The sequence below is a fragment of the Ochotona curzoniae genome, unplaced genomic scaffold (genome assembly GCF_017591425.1).
Source record: "Ochotona curzoniae isolate NIBS_2020 unplaced genomic scaffold, NIBS_Ocur_1.0 contig_908, whole genome shotgun sequence".
NCBI classification, from domain to species: Eukaryota; Metazoa; Chordata; class Mammalia; order Lagomorpha; family Ochotonidae; genus Ochotona; species Ochotona curzoniae.
The window spans coordinates 30656398-30677711 of NW_024466607.1; the positions used below are offsets into that span (position 1 = coordinate 30656398).

General features: G+C 39.0%; 1 protein-coding gene across 3 annotated transcripts in view; it reads right to left on the reverse strand.

Annotated features, from left to right (window-relative positions):
* Positions 1–1304: 1304 nt before the first annotated feature.
* Positions 1305–21314, reverse strand: part of TMF1 (TATA element modulatory factor 1) — a 30973-nt gene continuing 10963 nt past the window's right edge. For 2 of the 3 annotated variants that reach the window (XM_040994791.1, XM_040994792.1), the window contains exons 6-17: positions 19850–19992; positions 19449–19615; positions 19032–19188; positions 17888–17980; positions 16143–16299; positions 10841–11033; positions 9445–9514; positions 8813–8905; positions 7885–7986; positions 7449–7601; positions 5910–6035; positions 1305–4081 (exon numbers count right to left, since the gene is read on the reverse strand). In XM_040994791.1, the coding sequence (XP_040850725.1) occupies positions 3938–4081; positions 5910–6035; positions 7449–7601; positions 7885–7986; positions 8813–8905; positions 9445–9514; positions 10841–11033; positions 16143–16299; positions 17888–17980; positions 19032–19188; positions 19449–19615; positions 19850–19992 (1598 nt within the window). In that variant the 3' untranslated portion in view covers positions 1305–3937. Of the gene's footprint in view, positions 4082–5909; positions 6036–7448; positions 7605–7884; positions 7987–8812; positions 8906–9444; positions 9515–10840; positions 11034–16142; positions 16300–17887; positions 17981–19031; positions 19189–19448; positions 19616–19849; positions 19993–21314 lie in introns of all 3 variants that reach the window. The other variant, XM_040994790.1, reaches the window with a different exon arrangement.

Genomic DNA, 21314 nt, shown 5'->3' on the forward strand with positions numbered 1-21314 from the left:
TGGAACCGATGCAAAGTAGCTGGGACACATACTGGCGCCCATATGGGATCTTTGTGCTTGCAAGGTGAGAATTAGCTAATTGAGTCATTGTGCCATACCCACAGTTGTACATTTCTGCATAGGGTAATCTGGGCACCACTTAACTCTGTGCCCATAGTACAATTAGGGGAGAAAAACTGGGTTCCTGAGAATAGGAAGAGACATTTCACCTGCTGCTTTCTCCCCGAAACAGTCAAAACAGCCAAAATGGCCAGGGCTGGGTCAGAACAAACCCAGAGGCCTGGAACTCCATTTGGTTCTCTCACATGGATAGCACTGGCCTAAGCACTTGGCCATCTTCTGCATTCAGCATCATCATCATCAGGGATGCTGGGTCGGTCATAAGTGGACCAGCAGGGACTTGAAGCAGTGCTCTACTATGAGAACTGGTTACATCACAGCTTGTGGCTTAACCAGCTGAGCCAATGCTGAACGCACCCTCTGCCCTTCAGCACAGGGGATTCTGGATAGCTCTAAGATTAAATTCCCATATGACAATTATGGGCTACTGTAGCTCTTTACAATTATTTTTATGTACTTTTTCAGAAAAAAAAAATACTGAAGAAAGACACTTAAACATTTTTTGTAAAAGGAACATGATGTGCTAAAAAGTAAAACACATGTGAAAGCAACAGCATGAAAATACTTCAAAGGAAACAAAGAGCTTAATAAAAAACAAAAAACAGAAACTCGAGAACAGGGACTCTTACCTGTGCGAAGGGCAGCGACAATGCCTTCAACCTGTTGTTATCTGAATACAGAAATGTTAGAAAACCTAAAAAGATTTTTGTTAAGTTGTTTATTTTTTTCCTTTAACATTTATTTATTTCAAAGTCAAAAGTTACAAAAAGAAGGCCCAGTATGGCTCAGTGGCTAAATCCTTGCCTTGCATCTGCCAGGATGCCACGTGAGCACAGTGTCACAGGCAGCAGCTTTACCCACTATGCCATAGAACTGGCCCCCAGATGGCTGTTTTGATACTGCTTGCAAATAAAAATGGAAACAAATGATCCCTGTTGCTGACCATCATATAGTTAAAATAAGTCAATTCTTACTGCTAACATTTTTCCATATACTTATCTTCATTAGAAAAACTGCATTTAATTTACTAGTAATACTCTTGCTTGCAGAATTCATAATAAAATTTGGGCTTATCTTTAATTTCCTAAAATATAGCTTCCAAGGCTATAGAAGTTATCTTCATAACAATGCCATCTTCATTCACTGATACTGACCACTTGAACTGTTAAAAAGGAAAGACATTATTACTATTGTAAAATCTTTATTCAAATCAGATCCATATTTATTATTTACATTGTTTTTCATTTAGAATTAAAATATTATAGTAGCAATCTTAATCACACTTTTAGCCCTTTACAAAACATTATGAAAATTTATATTGTTTAAAACTGACCTATAATAGGAAAAATCAGATTAACATTTCTTCAACTGAAACGAAAAATTATAATACACTAGAACATAAACATACATATGCATTAAACCAACAACAGTAAACAAAATACGACATCTGCACCACTTTCTCTTATTTCTTATGGCTATTCTGTAAATACTTCAAATTATATGCTCTTGATATGTCCAAATAAAATTTAAATTAATAAATGAACATGTCATTTGAGATATCATGAATAAAAAAGAAACTTCCCTGAACATTCTTTTCACTTACTTAACCATAAAAACTCGCGTTTTTCTAGATCAAGTTTATAATATCTTAAATCACAATACGGAAATATCTGGTACATTCCACATGCTAAACATTATACAACTGGAGGTTCTCAAAAAAAAAAAAGGCAAACATAAGGCAAGAAAGGTTAATTCCAACATACCTCCTAAGAGTTGTAAGCATTCTGTTCTTTGTCCTATTTATGAATGTCACCCAACAAGGAAGCTCACCTCTTTTATTCTTTTTCTTTTTCTATCATTAGCAGTCTTCCTCTCTTTTAACATGGTGGCAACAAATTTTAAACTAGTTTCTTATCCATCAGACTAAGAATACATTTTATGGACTGGGAAGTTTTAATGACAAAACAGCAACATGTGGCAACCAATTATTCAACAGACAGTATGCCATTAACTGGCAGTTTCCAAGAGGCTGACTCAGCACATCTTCTGAACTTCGGCATGACTTCGGGATCTCAGAGCACAGTAATCAAAGCAAGATTAGTGTGAATATCAACTCTGCTTATGAATAAAAAACAATATAAGGGAATATGCAGAGATTTAAATAACTGTCACTGCTAAGAGGCTGAACACTTTCAACTTTTCAGTGAAAAGTAGCATGAATGAGGCCTGACAAAGGAACATTCAATATTATAACACTAAAAGACAAAATGAAGTTTTAATTCAATTGTTTCTCTGCAAATGAAGGTTTTAGGTCTTTTTTTACAACGTATATTTTTAAAGGATTGTTTCATAATTCCTAAACTGCTACTTTCAAATGCTTCACAGAATTCTGCCTAGTTCAGTTTCCTGTAGTTTCTCTATTCTTATTGCTATTAGTCTTGTCATTCTGCTTTTGAACATTAAAAAAAAAAAATCAAGCTGACAAAAAGTTAACAGACTAGTTTTTAAACACTAAAATACAGAAAACTGACCTTATGAATTTGGCTCACACCAAAAGATTTATTAATGCCATAAATCAGAGCTCCAGTGACAGAAAGACTGCCCGGAATACAAAACAAACAAAAATGAGGTCACCTGGTCTGCCCTGGAAAGCTCCCCCAAATCTTCAAGATGGTCTTCCTCTAAAGTACTACTATTTAGCGAAAACATTAAATGCCAGCGTAATTTGCAAACAAAGATGGTTAAATGTCACTCAGTTACAAAATGTATCAAAATATTTCACAGGTCTAAAATAGCCTGGTTAACTTCTGAATGAAATAACGCTTGGAAGAAAGCACAGCTGTTTTCTAAAGCTATTCCATGTTATTTTTGTGTTTAAAGCTTCACGAAAAAAAATTAAGTGGTAAGTAGAGATATAAAATACCAACTTTAAATGAATTCCTACAATCTTTTATATTACTGACATTCTGTAATATCAAACAATTTTTAATGTTCCCAAAAGCAAGGTTTTACAAATGCAAACAGGAAATGTTCAGAGAAAATTATGCTAATGGCATTATTTTGGATTCATTTTATAGGACAGTAAAATCACTTAAGTGTTATTAATGTCATTACAAACTCAGTATAACTGAACTTTTTCTATTATTTACTTACGTCTCAACACCTTTAAATTTGTATAGCTTTCTCCATACAGGTACCTAAAAACAGCAAAATTTATTGACTTGAATTGTGGAAGCTGGGCAAAATAAAATTTCAGAGTAAACTTTTTAAAGTTACTCATTCTTCAAATCTCAATGTCAGTGTGACTTCTACTCAAAATCTGTGTAAACTTTAATAGCCACAGGTTTAGTAACTTTCCTACTTCAACATTTAATATACATTTGCATGAGTAGCAATCATGTTAAAGATTTGTATGAAAGATTTAAAAGTTTCAGTACATTAACGCCGTTAATATACACAAACATATAAATTACAGTGACAATTAGTTATTTTTATATCTATACATAAATGAACACCATTCTCCTTCCCCAACCATACTGATATGAGGATAAAGTAATAAATTTCTGTGCTATTTAAGGCAAAAAGAAAAAATCAGATGCTTTGAAAAATAAATCTTTAAAGAATAGTTTCAAAAATAAAGTTCAAATATTGCACAAAATAATTTAACCACAAATATTACTACATACTGCAGAAAATCTTCAAATTTTGGCATTCTACAGCAAATTCCATTTTCTAATTCTATAAAAGAATTTATTGAAGTCTGCAGTTAGATATTAAATGTTTACATTCAGTTTACTAAGAACTCAATTTTCAGAAGTTAAGCAAGCCTCTGTCGTAAAAGTTCATCAATTTGACTCTTATACATATTTTTTACATCTTCAAGATCTAATCGAAGTTCTTCTGCCTCTTCTGCTTTTTCTCCATACATCTGCAGGATAGTATTGTATCTCTGATCCAAATCCTGAAAAATATATTTGTTTACAATGCTTAAAGTAACTACATTGAAAACCTACAATTTGAATAAATATATTGTTAGCCCAGAGGGCTTGGGGTGCAGGGAGCAGACAGAAAGCCCCTAGGTGGCACCAAAGTTCCCAAGGAGAATAGACGTCCCCAACTCATTTAAGTGGAGCTGACCAATCAGAAGACAACACATACCTTGACCACTGCTACTAAAGCTAGGTGCGTCTCAGTCTTTGCCACTTCCGTGGCCCTCTAACTTGCAGACCCCGGTGAACCTCACCCGGGAGCAGATCTCAATAAACGTGGTTTTATCATCATTCTGGTCTTGGTAGTCCCACTGTTCTGGTGTGATTTTTTATCTAACCTGTATCTATCTTAAAAATTAAATTCACACTTCCGCTTAAATGTCATAATTTTTATTCAGATATAGATTGGATGTGATTTGTCCTGCAAGGGTTCCTATGCTGGAGGCTTGGTCCTCAAGCAGTGATATTAAGAGCTGGTAGACCCTTTTTAATGGGGCTGAGTGGGAGGCCATTAGGTCAGAGGAGGCATCCATCAGCAAAGGCATTAATGTCTCAGATTAAATAAGTTCTAGCAACAATAGGTTATTAGGGGGTCAACACTGTACAACTAAAGTGGCACAAAGGGTTAAAGCCACAGCCTGCAATACTGCCATCTCATATGAGCTCTCACTGAAGTCCTGGCTATTCCGCTTCCGTTCAAGCTCCCTGATAATGAACCTGGGAAAAGCAGCAGAAGATGGCCCAAGCATTTGGGTTCCTACCATGCCTGTAGGAGACCCATATGGGCCTGGTCCAACCCTAAAATGTCACAGTGCAAGCAGTGAGATAGCAGATGGGAAAGATCTATTTATTTCTCCTTCTCTCTTTCAAATATAAAGTAAGCCTTCTGCAAGTAAAACAAATAGGCTTTTATAAAAAGTATAAGCCTGTCCTCTGAATTCTTCTGCTTCATACCTTACCATGTAATCTCCTGTGTGCATTCTCATGATGATACCATGGGCTATTTTGTAACACAGCCCAGAAGACTTTCATCAGAGGCCAAAAAGAGACACCTCTTTATAAAGTAATCATCTTCAAGTATTTTGCTACAGTAACAGAAAAGGGACTTACACACTACGATAGAACAGCAAAATAATCATAATATATGATAATCATAAAATTTTAAAATAAATAAAGGAATTAGAAAAAAACATCAAGAGTGATGACTATCAATCTAAGCCATCTCACTCCTTAATTATGTATCCAGTTTTCTCCCACACACGTTATACTTCAGTCTCTTTTGTAGCACACTCAGTGAGGCTTGTCTCTGTGGCTTAAATATTCCTTGGTATTAAATATACATATATATATATATATAAATATAATATATATTCTTTTTTTACAGCTTAACTGAATCTCCTAGTATCTAACTGCAGTAATTGTGATGAGATAAACACACACACACACGTATAGGCTGAGATTCAATGAATAAACTACTACTAAGATCACGTGAAGTGCAATGCTGTGAATGAGGTAAATAAAACTTAGTTCTTAGGGTCACCTACAACGTTTGTATTCCATATGGGTGCTAGTTCATATCCTGGCTGCTTTTAAAAAAAACCTAAATTTTACTTATTTTTTTCTATAATGAGACAAATATTATAAAAATATTTTTGCATATTAATGATATAAATAAATTTATCTTTAAATGTCCTTACTCAAACATTAATGTAGTTAATTTCCAAAGAAATCACTTCAGCATGCATACACATTTTATGTAAATAAAAAATGAGATTAATGTAATGGATTAAAATATCTTACTCTTAGCTGAGTTCGAAGTTTTGGTATTTCCTTTACTTTCTCTTCAAGTTCATCAGTTTGATTTGTTAATTTAACCAGCTCTTCAGCCATTATTGAGCGAGTTTTTTCTAGATTGCCAATTTCTAGCTGCAAAATATCATAAGACAGTCTGAATGAAAATCTCTTGTTTAATTAACACACTAATACAAAAAGTATTTAATGGACAATTTTTGAAGAAACAAATATGTCAACATATTTGAGTTAGCTCCTAAAGTTAAAAAAAATGACAGGAAAGTCCTGATTTTCCTTGGAAATATGACATTGAGATATAGATGTGTGTGTGATACACACAAAATAATCTAAGGAAATGACATGTATGTTCCAGTTATTCTGAATTGCTTCTGGAACCCAGGAGAATAAAAAAACACTTTAACGTCATCCCAGACACATTAAGTCACACCAATAGGAACTATCACCAACAAAGAAATAAATGCCAGCCGTCAAGCACAACACACTGTCTACATACACATACCGGATATTGAGATTACTTTGATCTTTTTTTTCCTGCCAATTTAAGTTCTTCCTGAGAAGGGTAGTATTTCTGAGCTGGTACAATGACTCAATGCTTAAATCCTCACCTTGCAAGGGCCAGGATCTTACAAAGGCACCTGTTTGTGTCCCAGCTGCTCCACTTCCCATCCCTGTTTGTGGTCTGGGAGGGCAGTGGAGGAAGGCCCAAAGCCTTGGGACCCTGAGCCTGCATAGCAGAAGACCTGGAAGAAGCTCCTGGCTCCTGGCTTTGAATCAGTTCAGCTCCAGCCATTGTAGCCATTTGAGGAGTGAACCAGCAGATGGAAGAGCATTCTCTTTGATTCTCCTTCCCTCTGTAAATCTTACTCACTTTCTAATAACAATAAATAAGAAAATCTTTAAAAAAAAAAAAAAGAGTAATACTTTCATAGACTCAAGAACACATCATGGGAACAGGAGAAAATTTTTGCTTATTTCTGATTATGTGTGTGTCTAGCTTAACTTCAAATACCGCTAAGATACTTTAAGATTTCCCATGCACACAATTTTAAAAAGCAAAATATTAATAAGTTGGGAGGATGCTCTCTCTCCATTGATGCTTTCTTTCCATGTAAAAGTGTTAACAGTCTCTACCTCTCATTCCCTTACACCTTCCTTGCTGAGATCGCTGGTGAAGAGTAACAGGGACACAGCCAGCTCAGGAACTTCCCTTTACTCTGTTGACATAGGGCTGCCTACAAGTAGCTCCACAGTATACTGAGATCTCCCTGTGGCGGGCGGCAGCAGGTGAGACAGCCTGCTCCAGCACTGTCAGGGAGAAGGTGTAAGTGTCCCTTATCCTGGCAATCAGCTGTCTCATTCAGCTCTTTTCTCCAGTTACACTGTATCATTAACACATGTGACACATTTTGGGTTTCAGGAGCGGCCTTTTCATCTTACTTCTCAATTTGCTCAGAATCCAATTGGAAATCATGGGTGCTATTCATTCAATCCCCAAATTTCTTCTTCTACGCTATATTTTGCCAATACCTGTAAGTGAGTAATTTCTCCTTCCCTTAGCTTTAACTGAGACTGTAGGTTTTCAATAATGCTTGATCCTGCCCCCATCCTCACAGCTTCATACAGGTTGCTTCCATTTGCTGATACAGACATTGGTCCAAACGAGTGATCATGAGACTCATCCTGCTAGGGAAAGAAAACCCAGTTATTCAATTAGTACCCAGGAAGTTCCATCATCAGGCTCAAACAAAATGGCTCGGTCTATTCTTACTGTAAAAGCTCTATGACTCTCTCACAGGCAGAAAAAAAACCCACATTTCATCACTGCAACTGGCACTCCTTCACAAACACACAGATGAACACACTGCCTATGCAACGGCAAGGCCATGATTATAGGCAAACTTCCATCTGCATATCCACCCCATCATTATTCAGCTTAATAACCAAGTAAGAAATGAAACATCACCTGAGAAAGAAAAGACGTTTGTAGTCCGGCCATATCAACTCCACTTATAGAACTTGACCGTGACAGGGTTGGAGTGCTAGACACAGAAAAAGGCTTGCGTTCCTTAGAAGTGAAGAAGAAAAACCATTCAGATAAAAGATCGAAAAAACAGAACAAAACAAGAAAAGTTTCAGGGAATAATGAAATAAAAATTCATTCTGCTTGTCCCCCAAAATGGTATTGATGTGAGAGTTGAACAGTCGGTAGTCTTAACCAAGGTTCAATATTTAGTAATTAAAAGTATAGTCAGACTTCACCAAATCACCATGGGACTTAGTTACATTTTAATAACATAGCTGGTTGCAGTTTTTCAAGCATGAGAATGTTTTTGTTCCATTATACAAAGTAACTGCCTCATGTACCACACCACCAGTTTAAACCTACATCTTTTAAAAGCAAATTATCAAAAAGTTTTACATACCATAAAGTTTCTGGCTTATCCATTTTAAGCGTATTTTTAAAATTCCAAATATATTCATAGGGTAATTTGAATTTACATACAGGTATTCTGAATGTATTACACTAACTATAAGAATCTAACATTTTTTAATCATAAAATTTACTTCAGAAACATTACCTTCATTAACCAGAAAGAAAGAGAACAAGCCAGTTTTACTCCTAAGGTGTCTAACAGGCCACATAAGGTGCACTGTTTTACATTAGAGACCAGAAAATTAAACAGGCAAGTTCTTTAATTCAAATCCTAGAAACCACATCTCTTTGGACAATGTTCAAATTTGGATCCGCCCTGTGCAGGACACTATTAATAGCACTAGAATTCATCACTTGATTGATTTTAGTCAAAAAATGGATCTTATAAATCACAGCTCAAAGTAATCAATAATTAATCACAACTATAAGGTTATACCAAAAGATAACAAATATGAACCTTTTCTTTTATTACTTCTTGAGTGAAAATGGCTTTCTTCCTTTCTTGTTCCACTTTCATTTTTTCCATTTCTAATTGGCTATTCAGTAGTGTCTAATGGAGAGAGATACAGTTAATTAATTACTCATGTTTTCCTAATAAGTCAATCTAAAAGATTAAAAACATGAATAAACGGTATGCTTTATTACTAAAAATCAAGTTCCAAAAGCAATGGCACCATGCACTTCATGTAATTATCTTACTAGCTCACTGCCAACCCTAATAATTAATTCTCCATCATGAGCCATACAAAGTAAGTGAAATACGGGCCCAGTGTGGTAGCCTAGTGGCTAAAGTCCTGGCCTTGAATGCTGGGATCCTGTTCTAATCCTGGTGGCCCCGCTTCCCATGCAGCTCCTTGCTTGTGGCCTGGGAAAACAGTCCAGGATGGCACAAAGCCTTGGGACCCTGCACCCACATGGGAGACCCAGAATTGGCTCCAGGTTCCTGGTTTCAGATTGGCGCAGCTCCAGCCATTGTGACCCCTTAGGGAATGAATCATCGGACAGAAGATCTTCCTTTCTGTCTCTCCTCCTCTCTGGGTATCTGACTTTCCAATAAAAATAAAACTTTAAAAAAAAAAAGTGAAATACCTTTTCTTTCTTTGTTTCTTCAAGTGTTCTTACATATTCATCTTTCAGGTTTTCTAATTCGACTTGATATCTATTAAACCAAGAAATTAAATGATATAAAAAAGATGATAGTACAAACTACTAAAATTTACATTACTGAATTGTTAAATGTTAGCAATCATTTTTATTACCAACTTGATATCATTTCTGAACTGAGTTCTAGATCACTTGGGTTTAATTCAGAAAGAACCATAAGCTCTACTTCCGTGCATTTTACTACTAATATTCTGTGCTAGGCTTCTGAATATAATATTCTAAAGTGCCACAGAGTTTAAAAAACCTTACTGGGGGTTTTATGAAAATGCTGCTGAAAGATCAGATGCCACTCTACTTTATAAGTCATTCTTACTTGATTATTTTTTTTAAAGCTCTGAAAAAAAAGTCTGAGTGTTAAAAAAACACATTAATTTCAAATAGGTGAACTTCATATTCATGATTTTCTTGTTATTTTAAGACTTACTTATTTTTATTGGAAAGGTAGACTTACAAAGAAAAAGAGACAGAGAGAAAGATCCTGCATCTCCTGCTTGATTCCCCAAATGGCAGCAACTAGTGGAACTGAGCTTATTTGAAGCCAGGAGCCAGGAATTTCTTCTGGTTCTCCTATATAGATACAGTGTCCCTAGAATTTAGGCCATCCCCTGGTGCCCTCCCAGGCCATAAGCAGAGCCTCCCAAAGAACCCACAGATTTATTCAGAAAACTGCAACAGGGGCTGGCATAGTGGCTCAACAAACTAATGCTTCTCCGGCCAGCACTGGCATTTCACAGGGGTGCTGGTTCATGTCCTGGCTGCTCCATTGCACATCCAGCTCCCTGCTTATGGCCTGTGAAAGGAGCAGAGGATGGATCCCTGCAGCTCCTGGTTCCTGGCTAAGCATCAGCTCAGATCCAATAGTTGTCGCCAACTGGGGAATGAACCAGCAGATGTAAGATTTTTCCTCTCTTTGTCTCTCCTTCTCTAAATCTGCCTTTGAAGAAAAAAAAAGAACAAAGAAAAGTACCTCTTAAAAAAAACAAAAAGACTGGAACACTGCTAAAACCCTTATAATATAAAAATTAACCAATGACCAGCCACCAAACTATTTTATGATGTTATAGACCCTTAAAAAAAAAAGGTATGAATCCTTTCCCTAGCAAATTAAAACAAAAAAATTTCATAAAATTTTAAGAATCTCTACGAGGGCCAATGAATTACAGTACAGACTTACTATAATAATTTATTACTACTGACCCTGAAACTATCTAGCTCTCAGTGCTGTGAAGATAAAAGCCAACAGCATGCTTTAAATTAAAAAGTGCTTTAAAGTCTGATCAAATTATCAGGAACATTACTATCATCCAAAAAACATGCTCACCGATTATTTTCATCTTCTAATTTTCTTAGCTTATTTTTCTCTGAATCCAGCTGGGCCTGAAATCTACTGTTTTCCTGTCTTAACAAAGAATTCTGTGACTCCATGGAAGACATCTGAATTTTGTTGGCCAGAAGTTCTTCTGTAGCTGCTCGCTCTCTTTCAACTGCTGCTGCCAACAAGGTCTGGGATTCACCTAATTGTGGGATAGGAGGCAAAAAAAAAAATCACACTTCAATATACCTGAGAAACCAAGATACCAAGTTAATTCTTCAAATTTTTAATGGTGCTTAACTGTGGGCTACTGAATGTGTAAGATAGGACTGTCTGCTAAAATAAAGAAATCAATCTTAATTCATACCTGCTCTATCATTCTTTTCCCAAGAATTTAAATTTGAAAGTAGATCCTTGCTTTAAGAACAACAAATAGTCCTAAGCAAGTTGAAAACCTTAAGCAAAAAAACACACATGAACCTCAACCTGGACACAGCATCACATATGAACATCAAAAATCCAAATTCACAGACAAACGAAAAGCATAAAAGTTCTAGGAAGAAAACACAGAAGAAAATCTTCAGGATCCAGAGCTGGGCAAAGTATATTTAGGTTTGACACCAAAAGCGTAGATCATGGAGGAAAACTGACAACATGAACTTTAAAATTTTAACTTTCATTGTATGTGAAAAAGTTGAACGAACAAGCTATAAACTGGGAGAAACTGAATGCTAATCACAGACTGAGGACTAGTTTCTAGAATCTCAAAATTCAACATCTAAAATCTAAACAATTTGATAAAAAATAAGCAAAAACCTTTAGCATACATTTCACTGTAAACAACAGACAAATGGAAAGTAAACACATGAAATATGACCACACTCCTGCCTGAACGGGGGACTGGCACTGCTGTGCAGCTCAGGTGAAGCCACCACTTTACAGCCAGCATTCTGTACTGGCACACAGGTTCAAGTCCTGACAGCTCTACCCTGGATCTAGCTCCCTGCCAATGTGCATGGGAAGGCATGATGACGGTGCCCACCCAAGGGCCAGACCTGGATGGCATTTCAGGCTCCTGGCTTTGGCCTGGCCCAGCCCCAACTGTCGCAGCCATCTGTGCAGTGGAACAGTGGGACGCAAGATCTCTTCCTTTCTCTCTACCTTTCCTCTTTGATGCTTTACCTTCCAAATAAATAATTGGAATATCACAAAATGCTAGCAAGAATATTAAAAAAAAATTACCTTGATACATACAGCCACTCTGGAAATAATTCAGCATCTTCCTAAGGAAATGCATATACGGGCCTGGTGCGATGGCTCAACTCTAATCCTCCCCGCTTCCAAGCATCAGGACGCCTTAGAAGCTGCAGTCTGTGTCCCAGCTGTTCCACTTCCCGCCCAGCTCCCTGCTTGTGGCCACGGAGAGCAGCAGAGGACGGCCCAAAGCCTTGGGATCCTGCACCTACAGGGCAGACCTTGAGGCTACTGGCTCCTCGCTTCAGGCTCCAGCCACTGCAACCATTAGGGAATGAACCAGCAGATAAAAGACTTTTTTCTCTGTTTCTCCTTCTCTCCGTAAATCTACCTTTCTAATAAACATAAATAAATCTTAAAAAAAAAAAAAGAAAAGAAACTGCATAAGAAATCACCACTATTATCAGCAAGTGAAATGTGCTTGACACGTTTCCAGAGACAAGAAAACTGGTGTCCACACTGAACCCTGTGCAGAAACGTTAGCAGCAGCCTTCGGCATGACAGTCAAATCCTGCAATCAGTCTAGATGTCATCAACTGATACTTGTCAGGGATTAACTCTCAGTGATAAGAAGGCTGGACTAGTGATACAATCACTTGAACTTCCAGGAATTGAGACGGAAAAAAGACAAAATGCCACACACTGTACAGTTTGGAGGGCCAGTAGTGTAGCACAGCGAGTTAAACTCCTGCTTGCACACTGATATCAGTTCTCATATCAGAATACTGGTTTAAGTTCCAGCTGCTCCACTTCTGATCCATCTTGCTGGTTATGTGCTTGGGAAAGCAGCACATAATGGCTCACTTGCTTGAGCCTGTGCAGTTACATAACAGATCCAGATGAAGCTCCTAGCTCCTGGCAGGGGTTGGCTGGGCATGTCAGTCTGGGCAGCAGCACCCACCGGCACATGCGAGATCCAGTGCTGGGAGTGGGCCTGGTAGGGTAACTTGGGAAACTACCTTGCTAGGCACAGCTCCTGTGGGTAAGTGCAAGAGCCAGGGCTGTACCATCTACCACCACACATTTGAGCTGGGTATGGGGGCATGCCAGGAAGGGTCAGTTCACAGTATACACTGGGACAAGTGAAAGACATGACAGGGTGCAGGTCAGGTTGGACCACAATATCCACCAGTTCACATGAAGGCTGGGGTGGGCCAGGCTGGGCTAGGCTGCTGCATCTGCTGGCAAGAGCTGTGACTGGAGGCAAGCTATCTGAAACTGGACCGCAGTGCCTGCTGGCACACACAAGATCTAGGACTGGGTACTGGCCTGGTAAGGGAACTTTGGAGACACCCTTGCTGGGCTCCTGCTGAACTAGACTGCTAGACTGCTACACCCACTAGCATGCATGAGAGCCAGAATAGGTACAGACCAGCTGAACTAGGCTGCAGCACCAGCTGGCAAATGCTGGGACTTGGTGCGAGTCATATCAGGCTGGACCACAGTATCCCCTGATAGGTACAGGACTGGGGCTGGAAACAACATACCTGGCAGGAGAACTTTGGGCTTTGCCTACCAGGCTATACCTATTTTTTTTTTTTTTAAAGATTTATTCATTTATTGGAAAGTCAGATATACAGAGAGGAGGAGAGACAGAGAGGAAAATCTCCTGTCCGATGATTCACTTCCCAAGTGAGCGCAACGGTCAATGCTATGCCGATCCGAAGCCAGGAGCCTCTTCTGGGTCTTCCACTAGGGTCCCAAAGCTTTGGGCTGTCCTCGACTGCTTTCCCAGGCCACAAGCAGGGAGCTGGATGGGAAGTGGAGCTGCTGGGATTAGATCTGGCACCCATATGGGATCCCAGCGCGTTCAAGGTGAGGCCTTTAGCTGCTAGGCCACGCTGCCGGGACCGCAGGCTATACCTATTGCTAGTTAGCACAAGAACCAGGGCTGGGGCACGAGCACCTATCACCATACCTGAGGATTGTATCTGGGGCAGACTGAGCTGAGCTAAGCTGTAGCATCCATGGGTGTTCATGACAGCTGGATGGGATGTGGGTTAGGCTAGACCGCAGCAGAGGTTGGAATGTGCAAAGCCTGGGGCTAGGGGCAGGCCTGGTGGGGGTAACTTGCTACACCACAGCACCCCAACCAGGCCACAGCACCCACTGCTATGCCTGAGCCACAGCATCCTTCAGTTTGTGTGATATATAAGGCTGAGATAGAATTGACCAAGCCACATCTACGTCAGTACTGGCACTGGCTGGAATACAAAAGTCAAGTCTGAGATCACCCCAGGCATGGTTTCCTGAGGGATTTCCTGAATGCACCACTGGACTGAGACCCTAACTACAGGAAAAAAAAAAAATCACAACGCATATAGTCTGACCCAAAGTACATGTTTAGGGACTCAGCCTCCTCAGCTGCTGATGCCTGTGCAGTGGGCAGCACGTTTAGATGCGCTCGGAGAACATGGTGGCCAGCTCATCCACGCAACCAAGGAACACCAACAGCCTCATCAGAGGATGGAAAGCACAAGTTGGACCATTTTCCTGGCCAAGCTTTGCACCATGTTCCTAGGTCTGTGGATGCATGAAGGTGCACTTTGTCAGTCAATAGACAACAAAACCGACAATGGCTCAGGGCTATCAAGACCACGCACATAACACCCTCAGAAACTCTTCTGGGTCTCTGGGGCGTCACCAAAATACCATCCCCTGCCCCTGGGTGCTAATGTAGTTTGACGGCAAGGAGCGGCCCTTTCCCCTTTCTTCCCTGCAGACACAGGAGAAAAAGAAAAAAGAAAAAAAAAAAAAGACTGAAACATGTGTCCCACCCACCTTCCCCCATCTGACCCTCACCATGCCAATGAGAGGCCCACATAGGTTTGCATCCCTCCCAACTACGTAAATAATATTTAAAATAAAATTTAAAAAGAAAAAAGATAAACTCACTCTGGTTCAAAAAAAAAAAAAAAGTAGACTTAGGAGGCCCTATTTTAAGTCAAGCAGCCTGCAGAGGCACAGTTCCTTACCTATGGAGCCTCCTTCTCACCATGCCAGCAGTACAAAGCAACCCAAGCGGGCACTGAAGATCATCTGAAAGCCACTCATCAAACGGACTCCCCCTGATTCACAATAGTTCAGAGGAAGAGTCTAACTGAATAATTCAAAATAAAACGAAACAGCTGCAGTCCATGTCTCTTAACGCCCATGTTAGGTCTGCTTTTATCAATACGCCATGATACTTCTCAAACTAGAGAGTGGCAAGCATACATGAATTCTTAGTGAATCTGTAAGCTTCCTGTTATGCTACCTGTCTATTTAGAAACAGAATGTGGAATCTTCTGAGTTCATAGTTTACTGCTCTTTAAAGGTTCCATCTTTACAATTCTCACACTTACCTTTGCTCCAGGAATTCCTTTTTTTTTTTTTTTAGATTTACTTTGATTTGAAAAGCAAAATTATAGAGACAGAGAGATAAGAGAGAACTTCCATCTGCTGGTTCACCCTCTTCCCCCCAAAACAGCTGCAGCAGCCAGAACTGGTCTAATCGGAAGTCAGGAGCCAGGAGCTTCTCCTAGGTCTGCCACGTGGGTGCGGGAATCTCCAAGCACTTGGGTCATTCTCTGTTGCTTTCCCAGGTCATTAGCAGGGAGCTGGATCAGGAGTGGAGCAGCCAGAGCTCAAACCATTCCCATATGAGATGCCAGCGTTGCAGGCAGAAGCCTAACTTGCTACACCACAGCACCAACCCTGCTTCTGGATTCTATACCTGACTGGAGTCACATCTGATCACCACCCTAAGCACTGTTGCAGACAAGCTAAACTGGGAAAAGATTGAGCAAGAGACAATGAAACACAAAACCAGTAGCCAATAAAAATGAATGAAAAAATTATACAGGAGTATGTTAGGTAGTACCTGACATATTATATAAGAGGCAAAATTGCTTAGAAGTCATAATTAAGGTCTTATAAAGGAACAGAGAAAAGGAGAAGTAGATATCTATAAGCCAGATGTAAAATCTAACATTAGACCACACAAACTTTCATACCATTATTTTAAAATACAAACAAGAGAGGCTGTGGCATTAAGCACAAAAATTAAAGCACTTACCAAGCCTATCAGAAAGATTCTTCTCCAGTTTCTCCCATGATAATGTCTGGGATCCTAGAGTTGCTTGCAAATTTTCTATTTGTCGAAGCAACGGTCTGGATGCTGATGAAACACTTTGACTCAGTTCCTGGTTTCGATTCTCTGCTTCTTGAAGTCTCTGAATCATGACATCTTAAGTTATCACCACAGATAGCAATTAGAACTACTGAAAATACTAGCAAACTCAGACTTATGAGGGATTTCAGAAACAAAGTATTTTTTCCAAAAGAGAATTACTTGCTTTCTAAAGTTACTTTTCCAACTATTCAATCCTTCAGTTTGAACTGTTAAGTAATATCTAAGTAAGTGCTTCTTCACAAAGCATTTCTAGGACAGCCTCTGACTATATGAAGATAAAAGAGCTCACGCAAACCTCTCAGCACTGCCTCTTCATCCAGCTACTATCAGTAATTGATAAAAAGAGAAGGATCAACCTAAATTATTTTCCTCTCCCTTTGACTATATGCATCCACTAACTGAAAACTGGTCAAGAGTAGTGGCATTGTAAGCAGGCACTGCTTACCCATTCCACAGTAATCAAAGATTGATTTATTCATTTGAAAGCCAAAGCTATGGAAAGAAAAACACACTAAGGGAAAGAGAGAGATCTCTCATCCGCCGGTTCCCTCCCATAGCTGGACCAGGTAGAAGTCAGGACCAGGAGCTTTGGTCGAGTCTTCCATGAGGATGGGAGAGGACCAGTACTTGGGTAATCATCTGCTACTTTGCCAAGGCCAAGAGAACGGAGCTGGATCAGAAGCGGAACAGCCAGGACGTGAGCCAGCACCCAGAAGTGCTGAGTGTCACAAATGGCATCTTTAGTCACTATATACAACAATGCCGGTCTCTCCTCTGTGTGTGTGTGTGTGTGTGTGTGTGAGTGTGTGTGCGCACGCGTGTGTGTGTGTGTATTTTAAGATTTATTTTATTGGAATGGCTGGTTTACAGAAGCAGACAGAGAGGGAAACATTTTTCCATCCACTAGTTCACTCCTCTACTAGCTGCAATGGCCAGAGTTAAGCTGACCTGAAGACAGGATAGCCAGGAGATTCTTTTGGGTCCCCTAAGTGAGTGCAGGGTCTCAAGACGTTGGGCTAACCTCTGCTGCTTTCTTAGGTCATAATTGGGGAGCTGGAAGTGAAGTGGGGCAGCTGAGACATGAACTGGTATCCATATGGGATGTCGGCTCTTTAAAGCGAAGGATTAATCTGTTGAGCCGCCATGCCAGCCCACCATATACTTACAGGGTGCTCATTCTGCTCTCATTCACAGAAGCCACAAGCATCTGGCAAATGGAGAACTGCAATGCAAAACCTTAAGTTGCCACTTGAAATGCCTGCATCCCATACTGACATACTGGTTCATGTTCTGGTACCTCCACTTCCAATCCAGTTTCCTGCTAACGCACCCTGGGAGGCAGAGATGATGACTCAACTGCTTGGCCTGCCATCAATGCGGGAGATCCACATGGAGCTCCAGGCTCCCAGCTTTTTCAAGGTTTGGGGGGGCATGTCAGCAGATAAATTTATCTTCTCTCTCTCCCTCTCTCATGAGCAGGTACACTCAAAAAATAAACACTCAAAAAATAAATGCAACGAATGACTAGTGCACAGTAAACTTCTCAGTTCCATGAATGTCAATGAATCAATTTTATTTTTAGGAAAACACTCTTCTTGGATTTGTACTTAGGAAATCCGTGAGGATACCTGCTGGAGTTCACTGATCTCGTGGCGTAAATAATCTTCTTTCCTAGCAGCAGCTTGTTCTGCACGCTGCAGTGCCAGCCTAAGGTCCCCCACCTGCAAGAGAAAACAGAAAACATACTGTCACAATGCCAAAACATCTATAATTTTGTAATAACTATGTGTTGTGTTGACCTATTGATCATGTACAATACTTTCTACTAGAAAATTAGTTTTACATGTGATTATCACAAATATTTACACCAAGCAATTCCAAAATTTTTAAAATGACTACTTAATAAAACATTCTGCTAAGCAAAGAAAAACATATGAATGCGTACAAGCACAGCTCCAGCCATGTAATACTAAAGAAAGACAAAGCAACTATACATTCTGACATGAACAAACAGACTGGGGCCAGTGCCATGGCACAGTAGGTAAGCCACCATCTGTAGCACCGGCATCCCATATTGGCCGTAGATTGAGTCTCATCTGCTATTCAGCCACTTCCTATTCAGTTCCCTGCCAACATGCCTGGAGAAGCAGAGGAAAATGGGCCAAGGACTTAGAGCCCTGCTACCCACAAGGAACATCCAGAAGGGCCTCCTTGCTCCTAGCTTCGGACAGACCTAGCTCCAGCACTGCAGTCCTCTGGGAGGTCAATCAGAGGATGAAAGGTCCTGTCTGTCCCTCTTTCTCCGTTTCTAACTCTGACTTTGAAATGAATCAATCTTTCAAAAGAACAACAAAAACAAAAAAGCAAAAAGTAGAGCAAGACAGGAGCAAGATGAACTATAAAAAGAGAGCACAACACACGCACACCTAAACACATTGTAATTACATTATCCTTTTTGGAAAACATCAGGCCAACAGGTTTAAAGGAACATTATGCCATCTACCATATGAGTCAGAGGATGGAAGATTTTTCTATCTCCTTTCCTGTAACTGTACCTTTACAATAAAATAAAACACAGTAAATTAAAGTAACACAAAATACTAAAAACTAGAACTAAGTTTTATACAATGCAACACTCTGAAAAATCTATAACAAGACTACAAAGTTTAATGCAGAAACCACTACCTAAGGTTTGGCTCAAACTAGCTAACACATTGTTTAATTTGCAGCAGCATAAATACATAGATAAGTTTAGCCATCGTCATAACTCACTTGAAGAGCCAATGTTTCTTGCTGCTGACGGGCCTCTTCCTGGACCTTCTCCAGTGCTGAGGACAGTTCTTCCTTTGCTCTCATTTCCCGACTCAGAGCAGCCTCTTGTGCCTCACTATCCTTTGCAGCATTCGCTTTGTGAAGATCAGTAAGTTCTCTTAAAAATTAGATCAGTAATTTTTATTTAGAATAACACACAGTTAACCACACACCCAGTTAATGAAATGTCTATATACCAAAGAAATATACAGAAGAGGGAACATTCAACACTGGACACGGTAAGTACTCTCAATCCATTTTGCTTTGATCAGTAAGAGGCTCACAAGTAGGTAAGTTTATAAGTATGGCAGTAACAACAGAAAAGGAGCTTCAACACTCTAGGTTCTAAATGAGACGCCTACTTGTTTGTTTTCTTACTTGTATGCACTATCCAGGGCGGCCTGAATACTTCGGTTCTTTTCTTCAAGTTCTTCTTTGTCTACCTGGAGTCGGCCAAGATCCTTCTCCTGGCGTTCTACCACAGTATTGAGCTTTTTAATATTTTCTCTATGTTGCTTCTCAACATCTTCTTTGCCATCTAGGACCTGAGTTAAAATGTATAATAAGCATTTTTCAATAAGAAACAGCATGATAAATGAGCATTTTCCAAGGTTGTCATGTATTATAATAATGAAAAAATCCTCATATTCACCTATTAAATTATTTAGCATACGCTAACAGGATACCAATTAAACCATTCCAAGTGCTTCATAAGCCATGGCAAAGTGCTGATATCAGAATAACATAAATGCATAAATGTATAGAATAATGATTGCTACCTGTTTTAAATGCTGCAACTCCTCTTCTAGCTCTTTAACTTTCTTGTTCAGCTTTGTAATAGTATTTTCATTTTCTTTGTCTTTAGCTCTTAATTTCTTAATGATGTTAGAATTATGTAGCTGCTGTTTTGAAAGTTTTTCTCCTGGCAATGGTAAAAAAGTATAAATTCAAATGATTCCTTCAGAATCTGAATAGAATGTGTTATCCAACTAGTCATATCAAGTGAGAGGTATTGTGGTTCAGGGGTTTCAACTACCACACGGCTGTTTCACCTCATGCCAGAGACAATGGTTATCATCAAAAATAACAAGTGTTGGTGAGGATATGGGGAAAAGATATCTTAATACACTGTTGGTGGGAATGTAAACTTGTACAGCCATTTATAGAAAATAGTATGGAGACTGCTGAGAAATCTGAAAATTGATCTACCATTTGACTCAGCCATCCCACTACTGGAAATTTTTCCAAAGTATATAAACTCAGGATATGAAAAAGTTATCTATATCACCAAATTAATAGTAGTACAATTCACAATAGATAAGGAATCAACCAAGACGTTCACCAACCAATGACTGGATAAAGAAAATATGGTATGTGTGTATGTGTATATATACATAGATATATACATACATACTACACACATGCATATATTCTGTATATAGATGATATAGTACACACACTACATGTATAGTATATACACACACTATAGACTATATATACTATAGACTACATAGTATATATATGTTACTATACATAGAGAGAGAATACTATTCTGCCAGAAAAAAAAGAAATCTTGCCATTTGCAACAAAATGCACATAATTAGAGATTATGCTTACTGAAATAAACCAGCAGCAACATCCCCACCAAAAAAAGTATGTTGTCTCTTGACTTGTGGTAGCTAATATATAGGATACTCAAAATGTAATGTATATGGATACACAAAATGTAGTTATGGGGACCCATACTGACTCCCAGCAAGTGTTACAATAAGAAAAACTTTAAGCTGACATCCTAAGATTTGACTATTAGTTGTCTTTCTACTTTTTGAATTTTTCATTAAGTGAAGGATTAAACTTATGATTATGGAGTAAACAAAGTGTTTTAGCAAAAAATACACAAATAATAGGGAAAGGAGCAGGGAGGTTGGGAAGTATCATTATGTTCTCAAAATTGTAGATGTGAAATACATGAAATCTATTCTACTTACACAAATAAATAAATTTTTCAGAATTCTTGCATCCCACATCAGAGCACCATATTTGACATCTGTAACCTATCTGGAAATTATTTGGCAAAAGGCAATGTACAGAAAGACAATGATGAAGTTACGCCAAGATGTGAACAATTATTCTTCCGGGTAGCAAATCAAGCTCTCCTTCTGATATGCTTCAGTCCTGAGTTGTTTAGTACCTCTGCTTTAAGCTTTAAAAACATTTCATTTCTTGGGCTTGAGCACTGAGGCA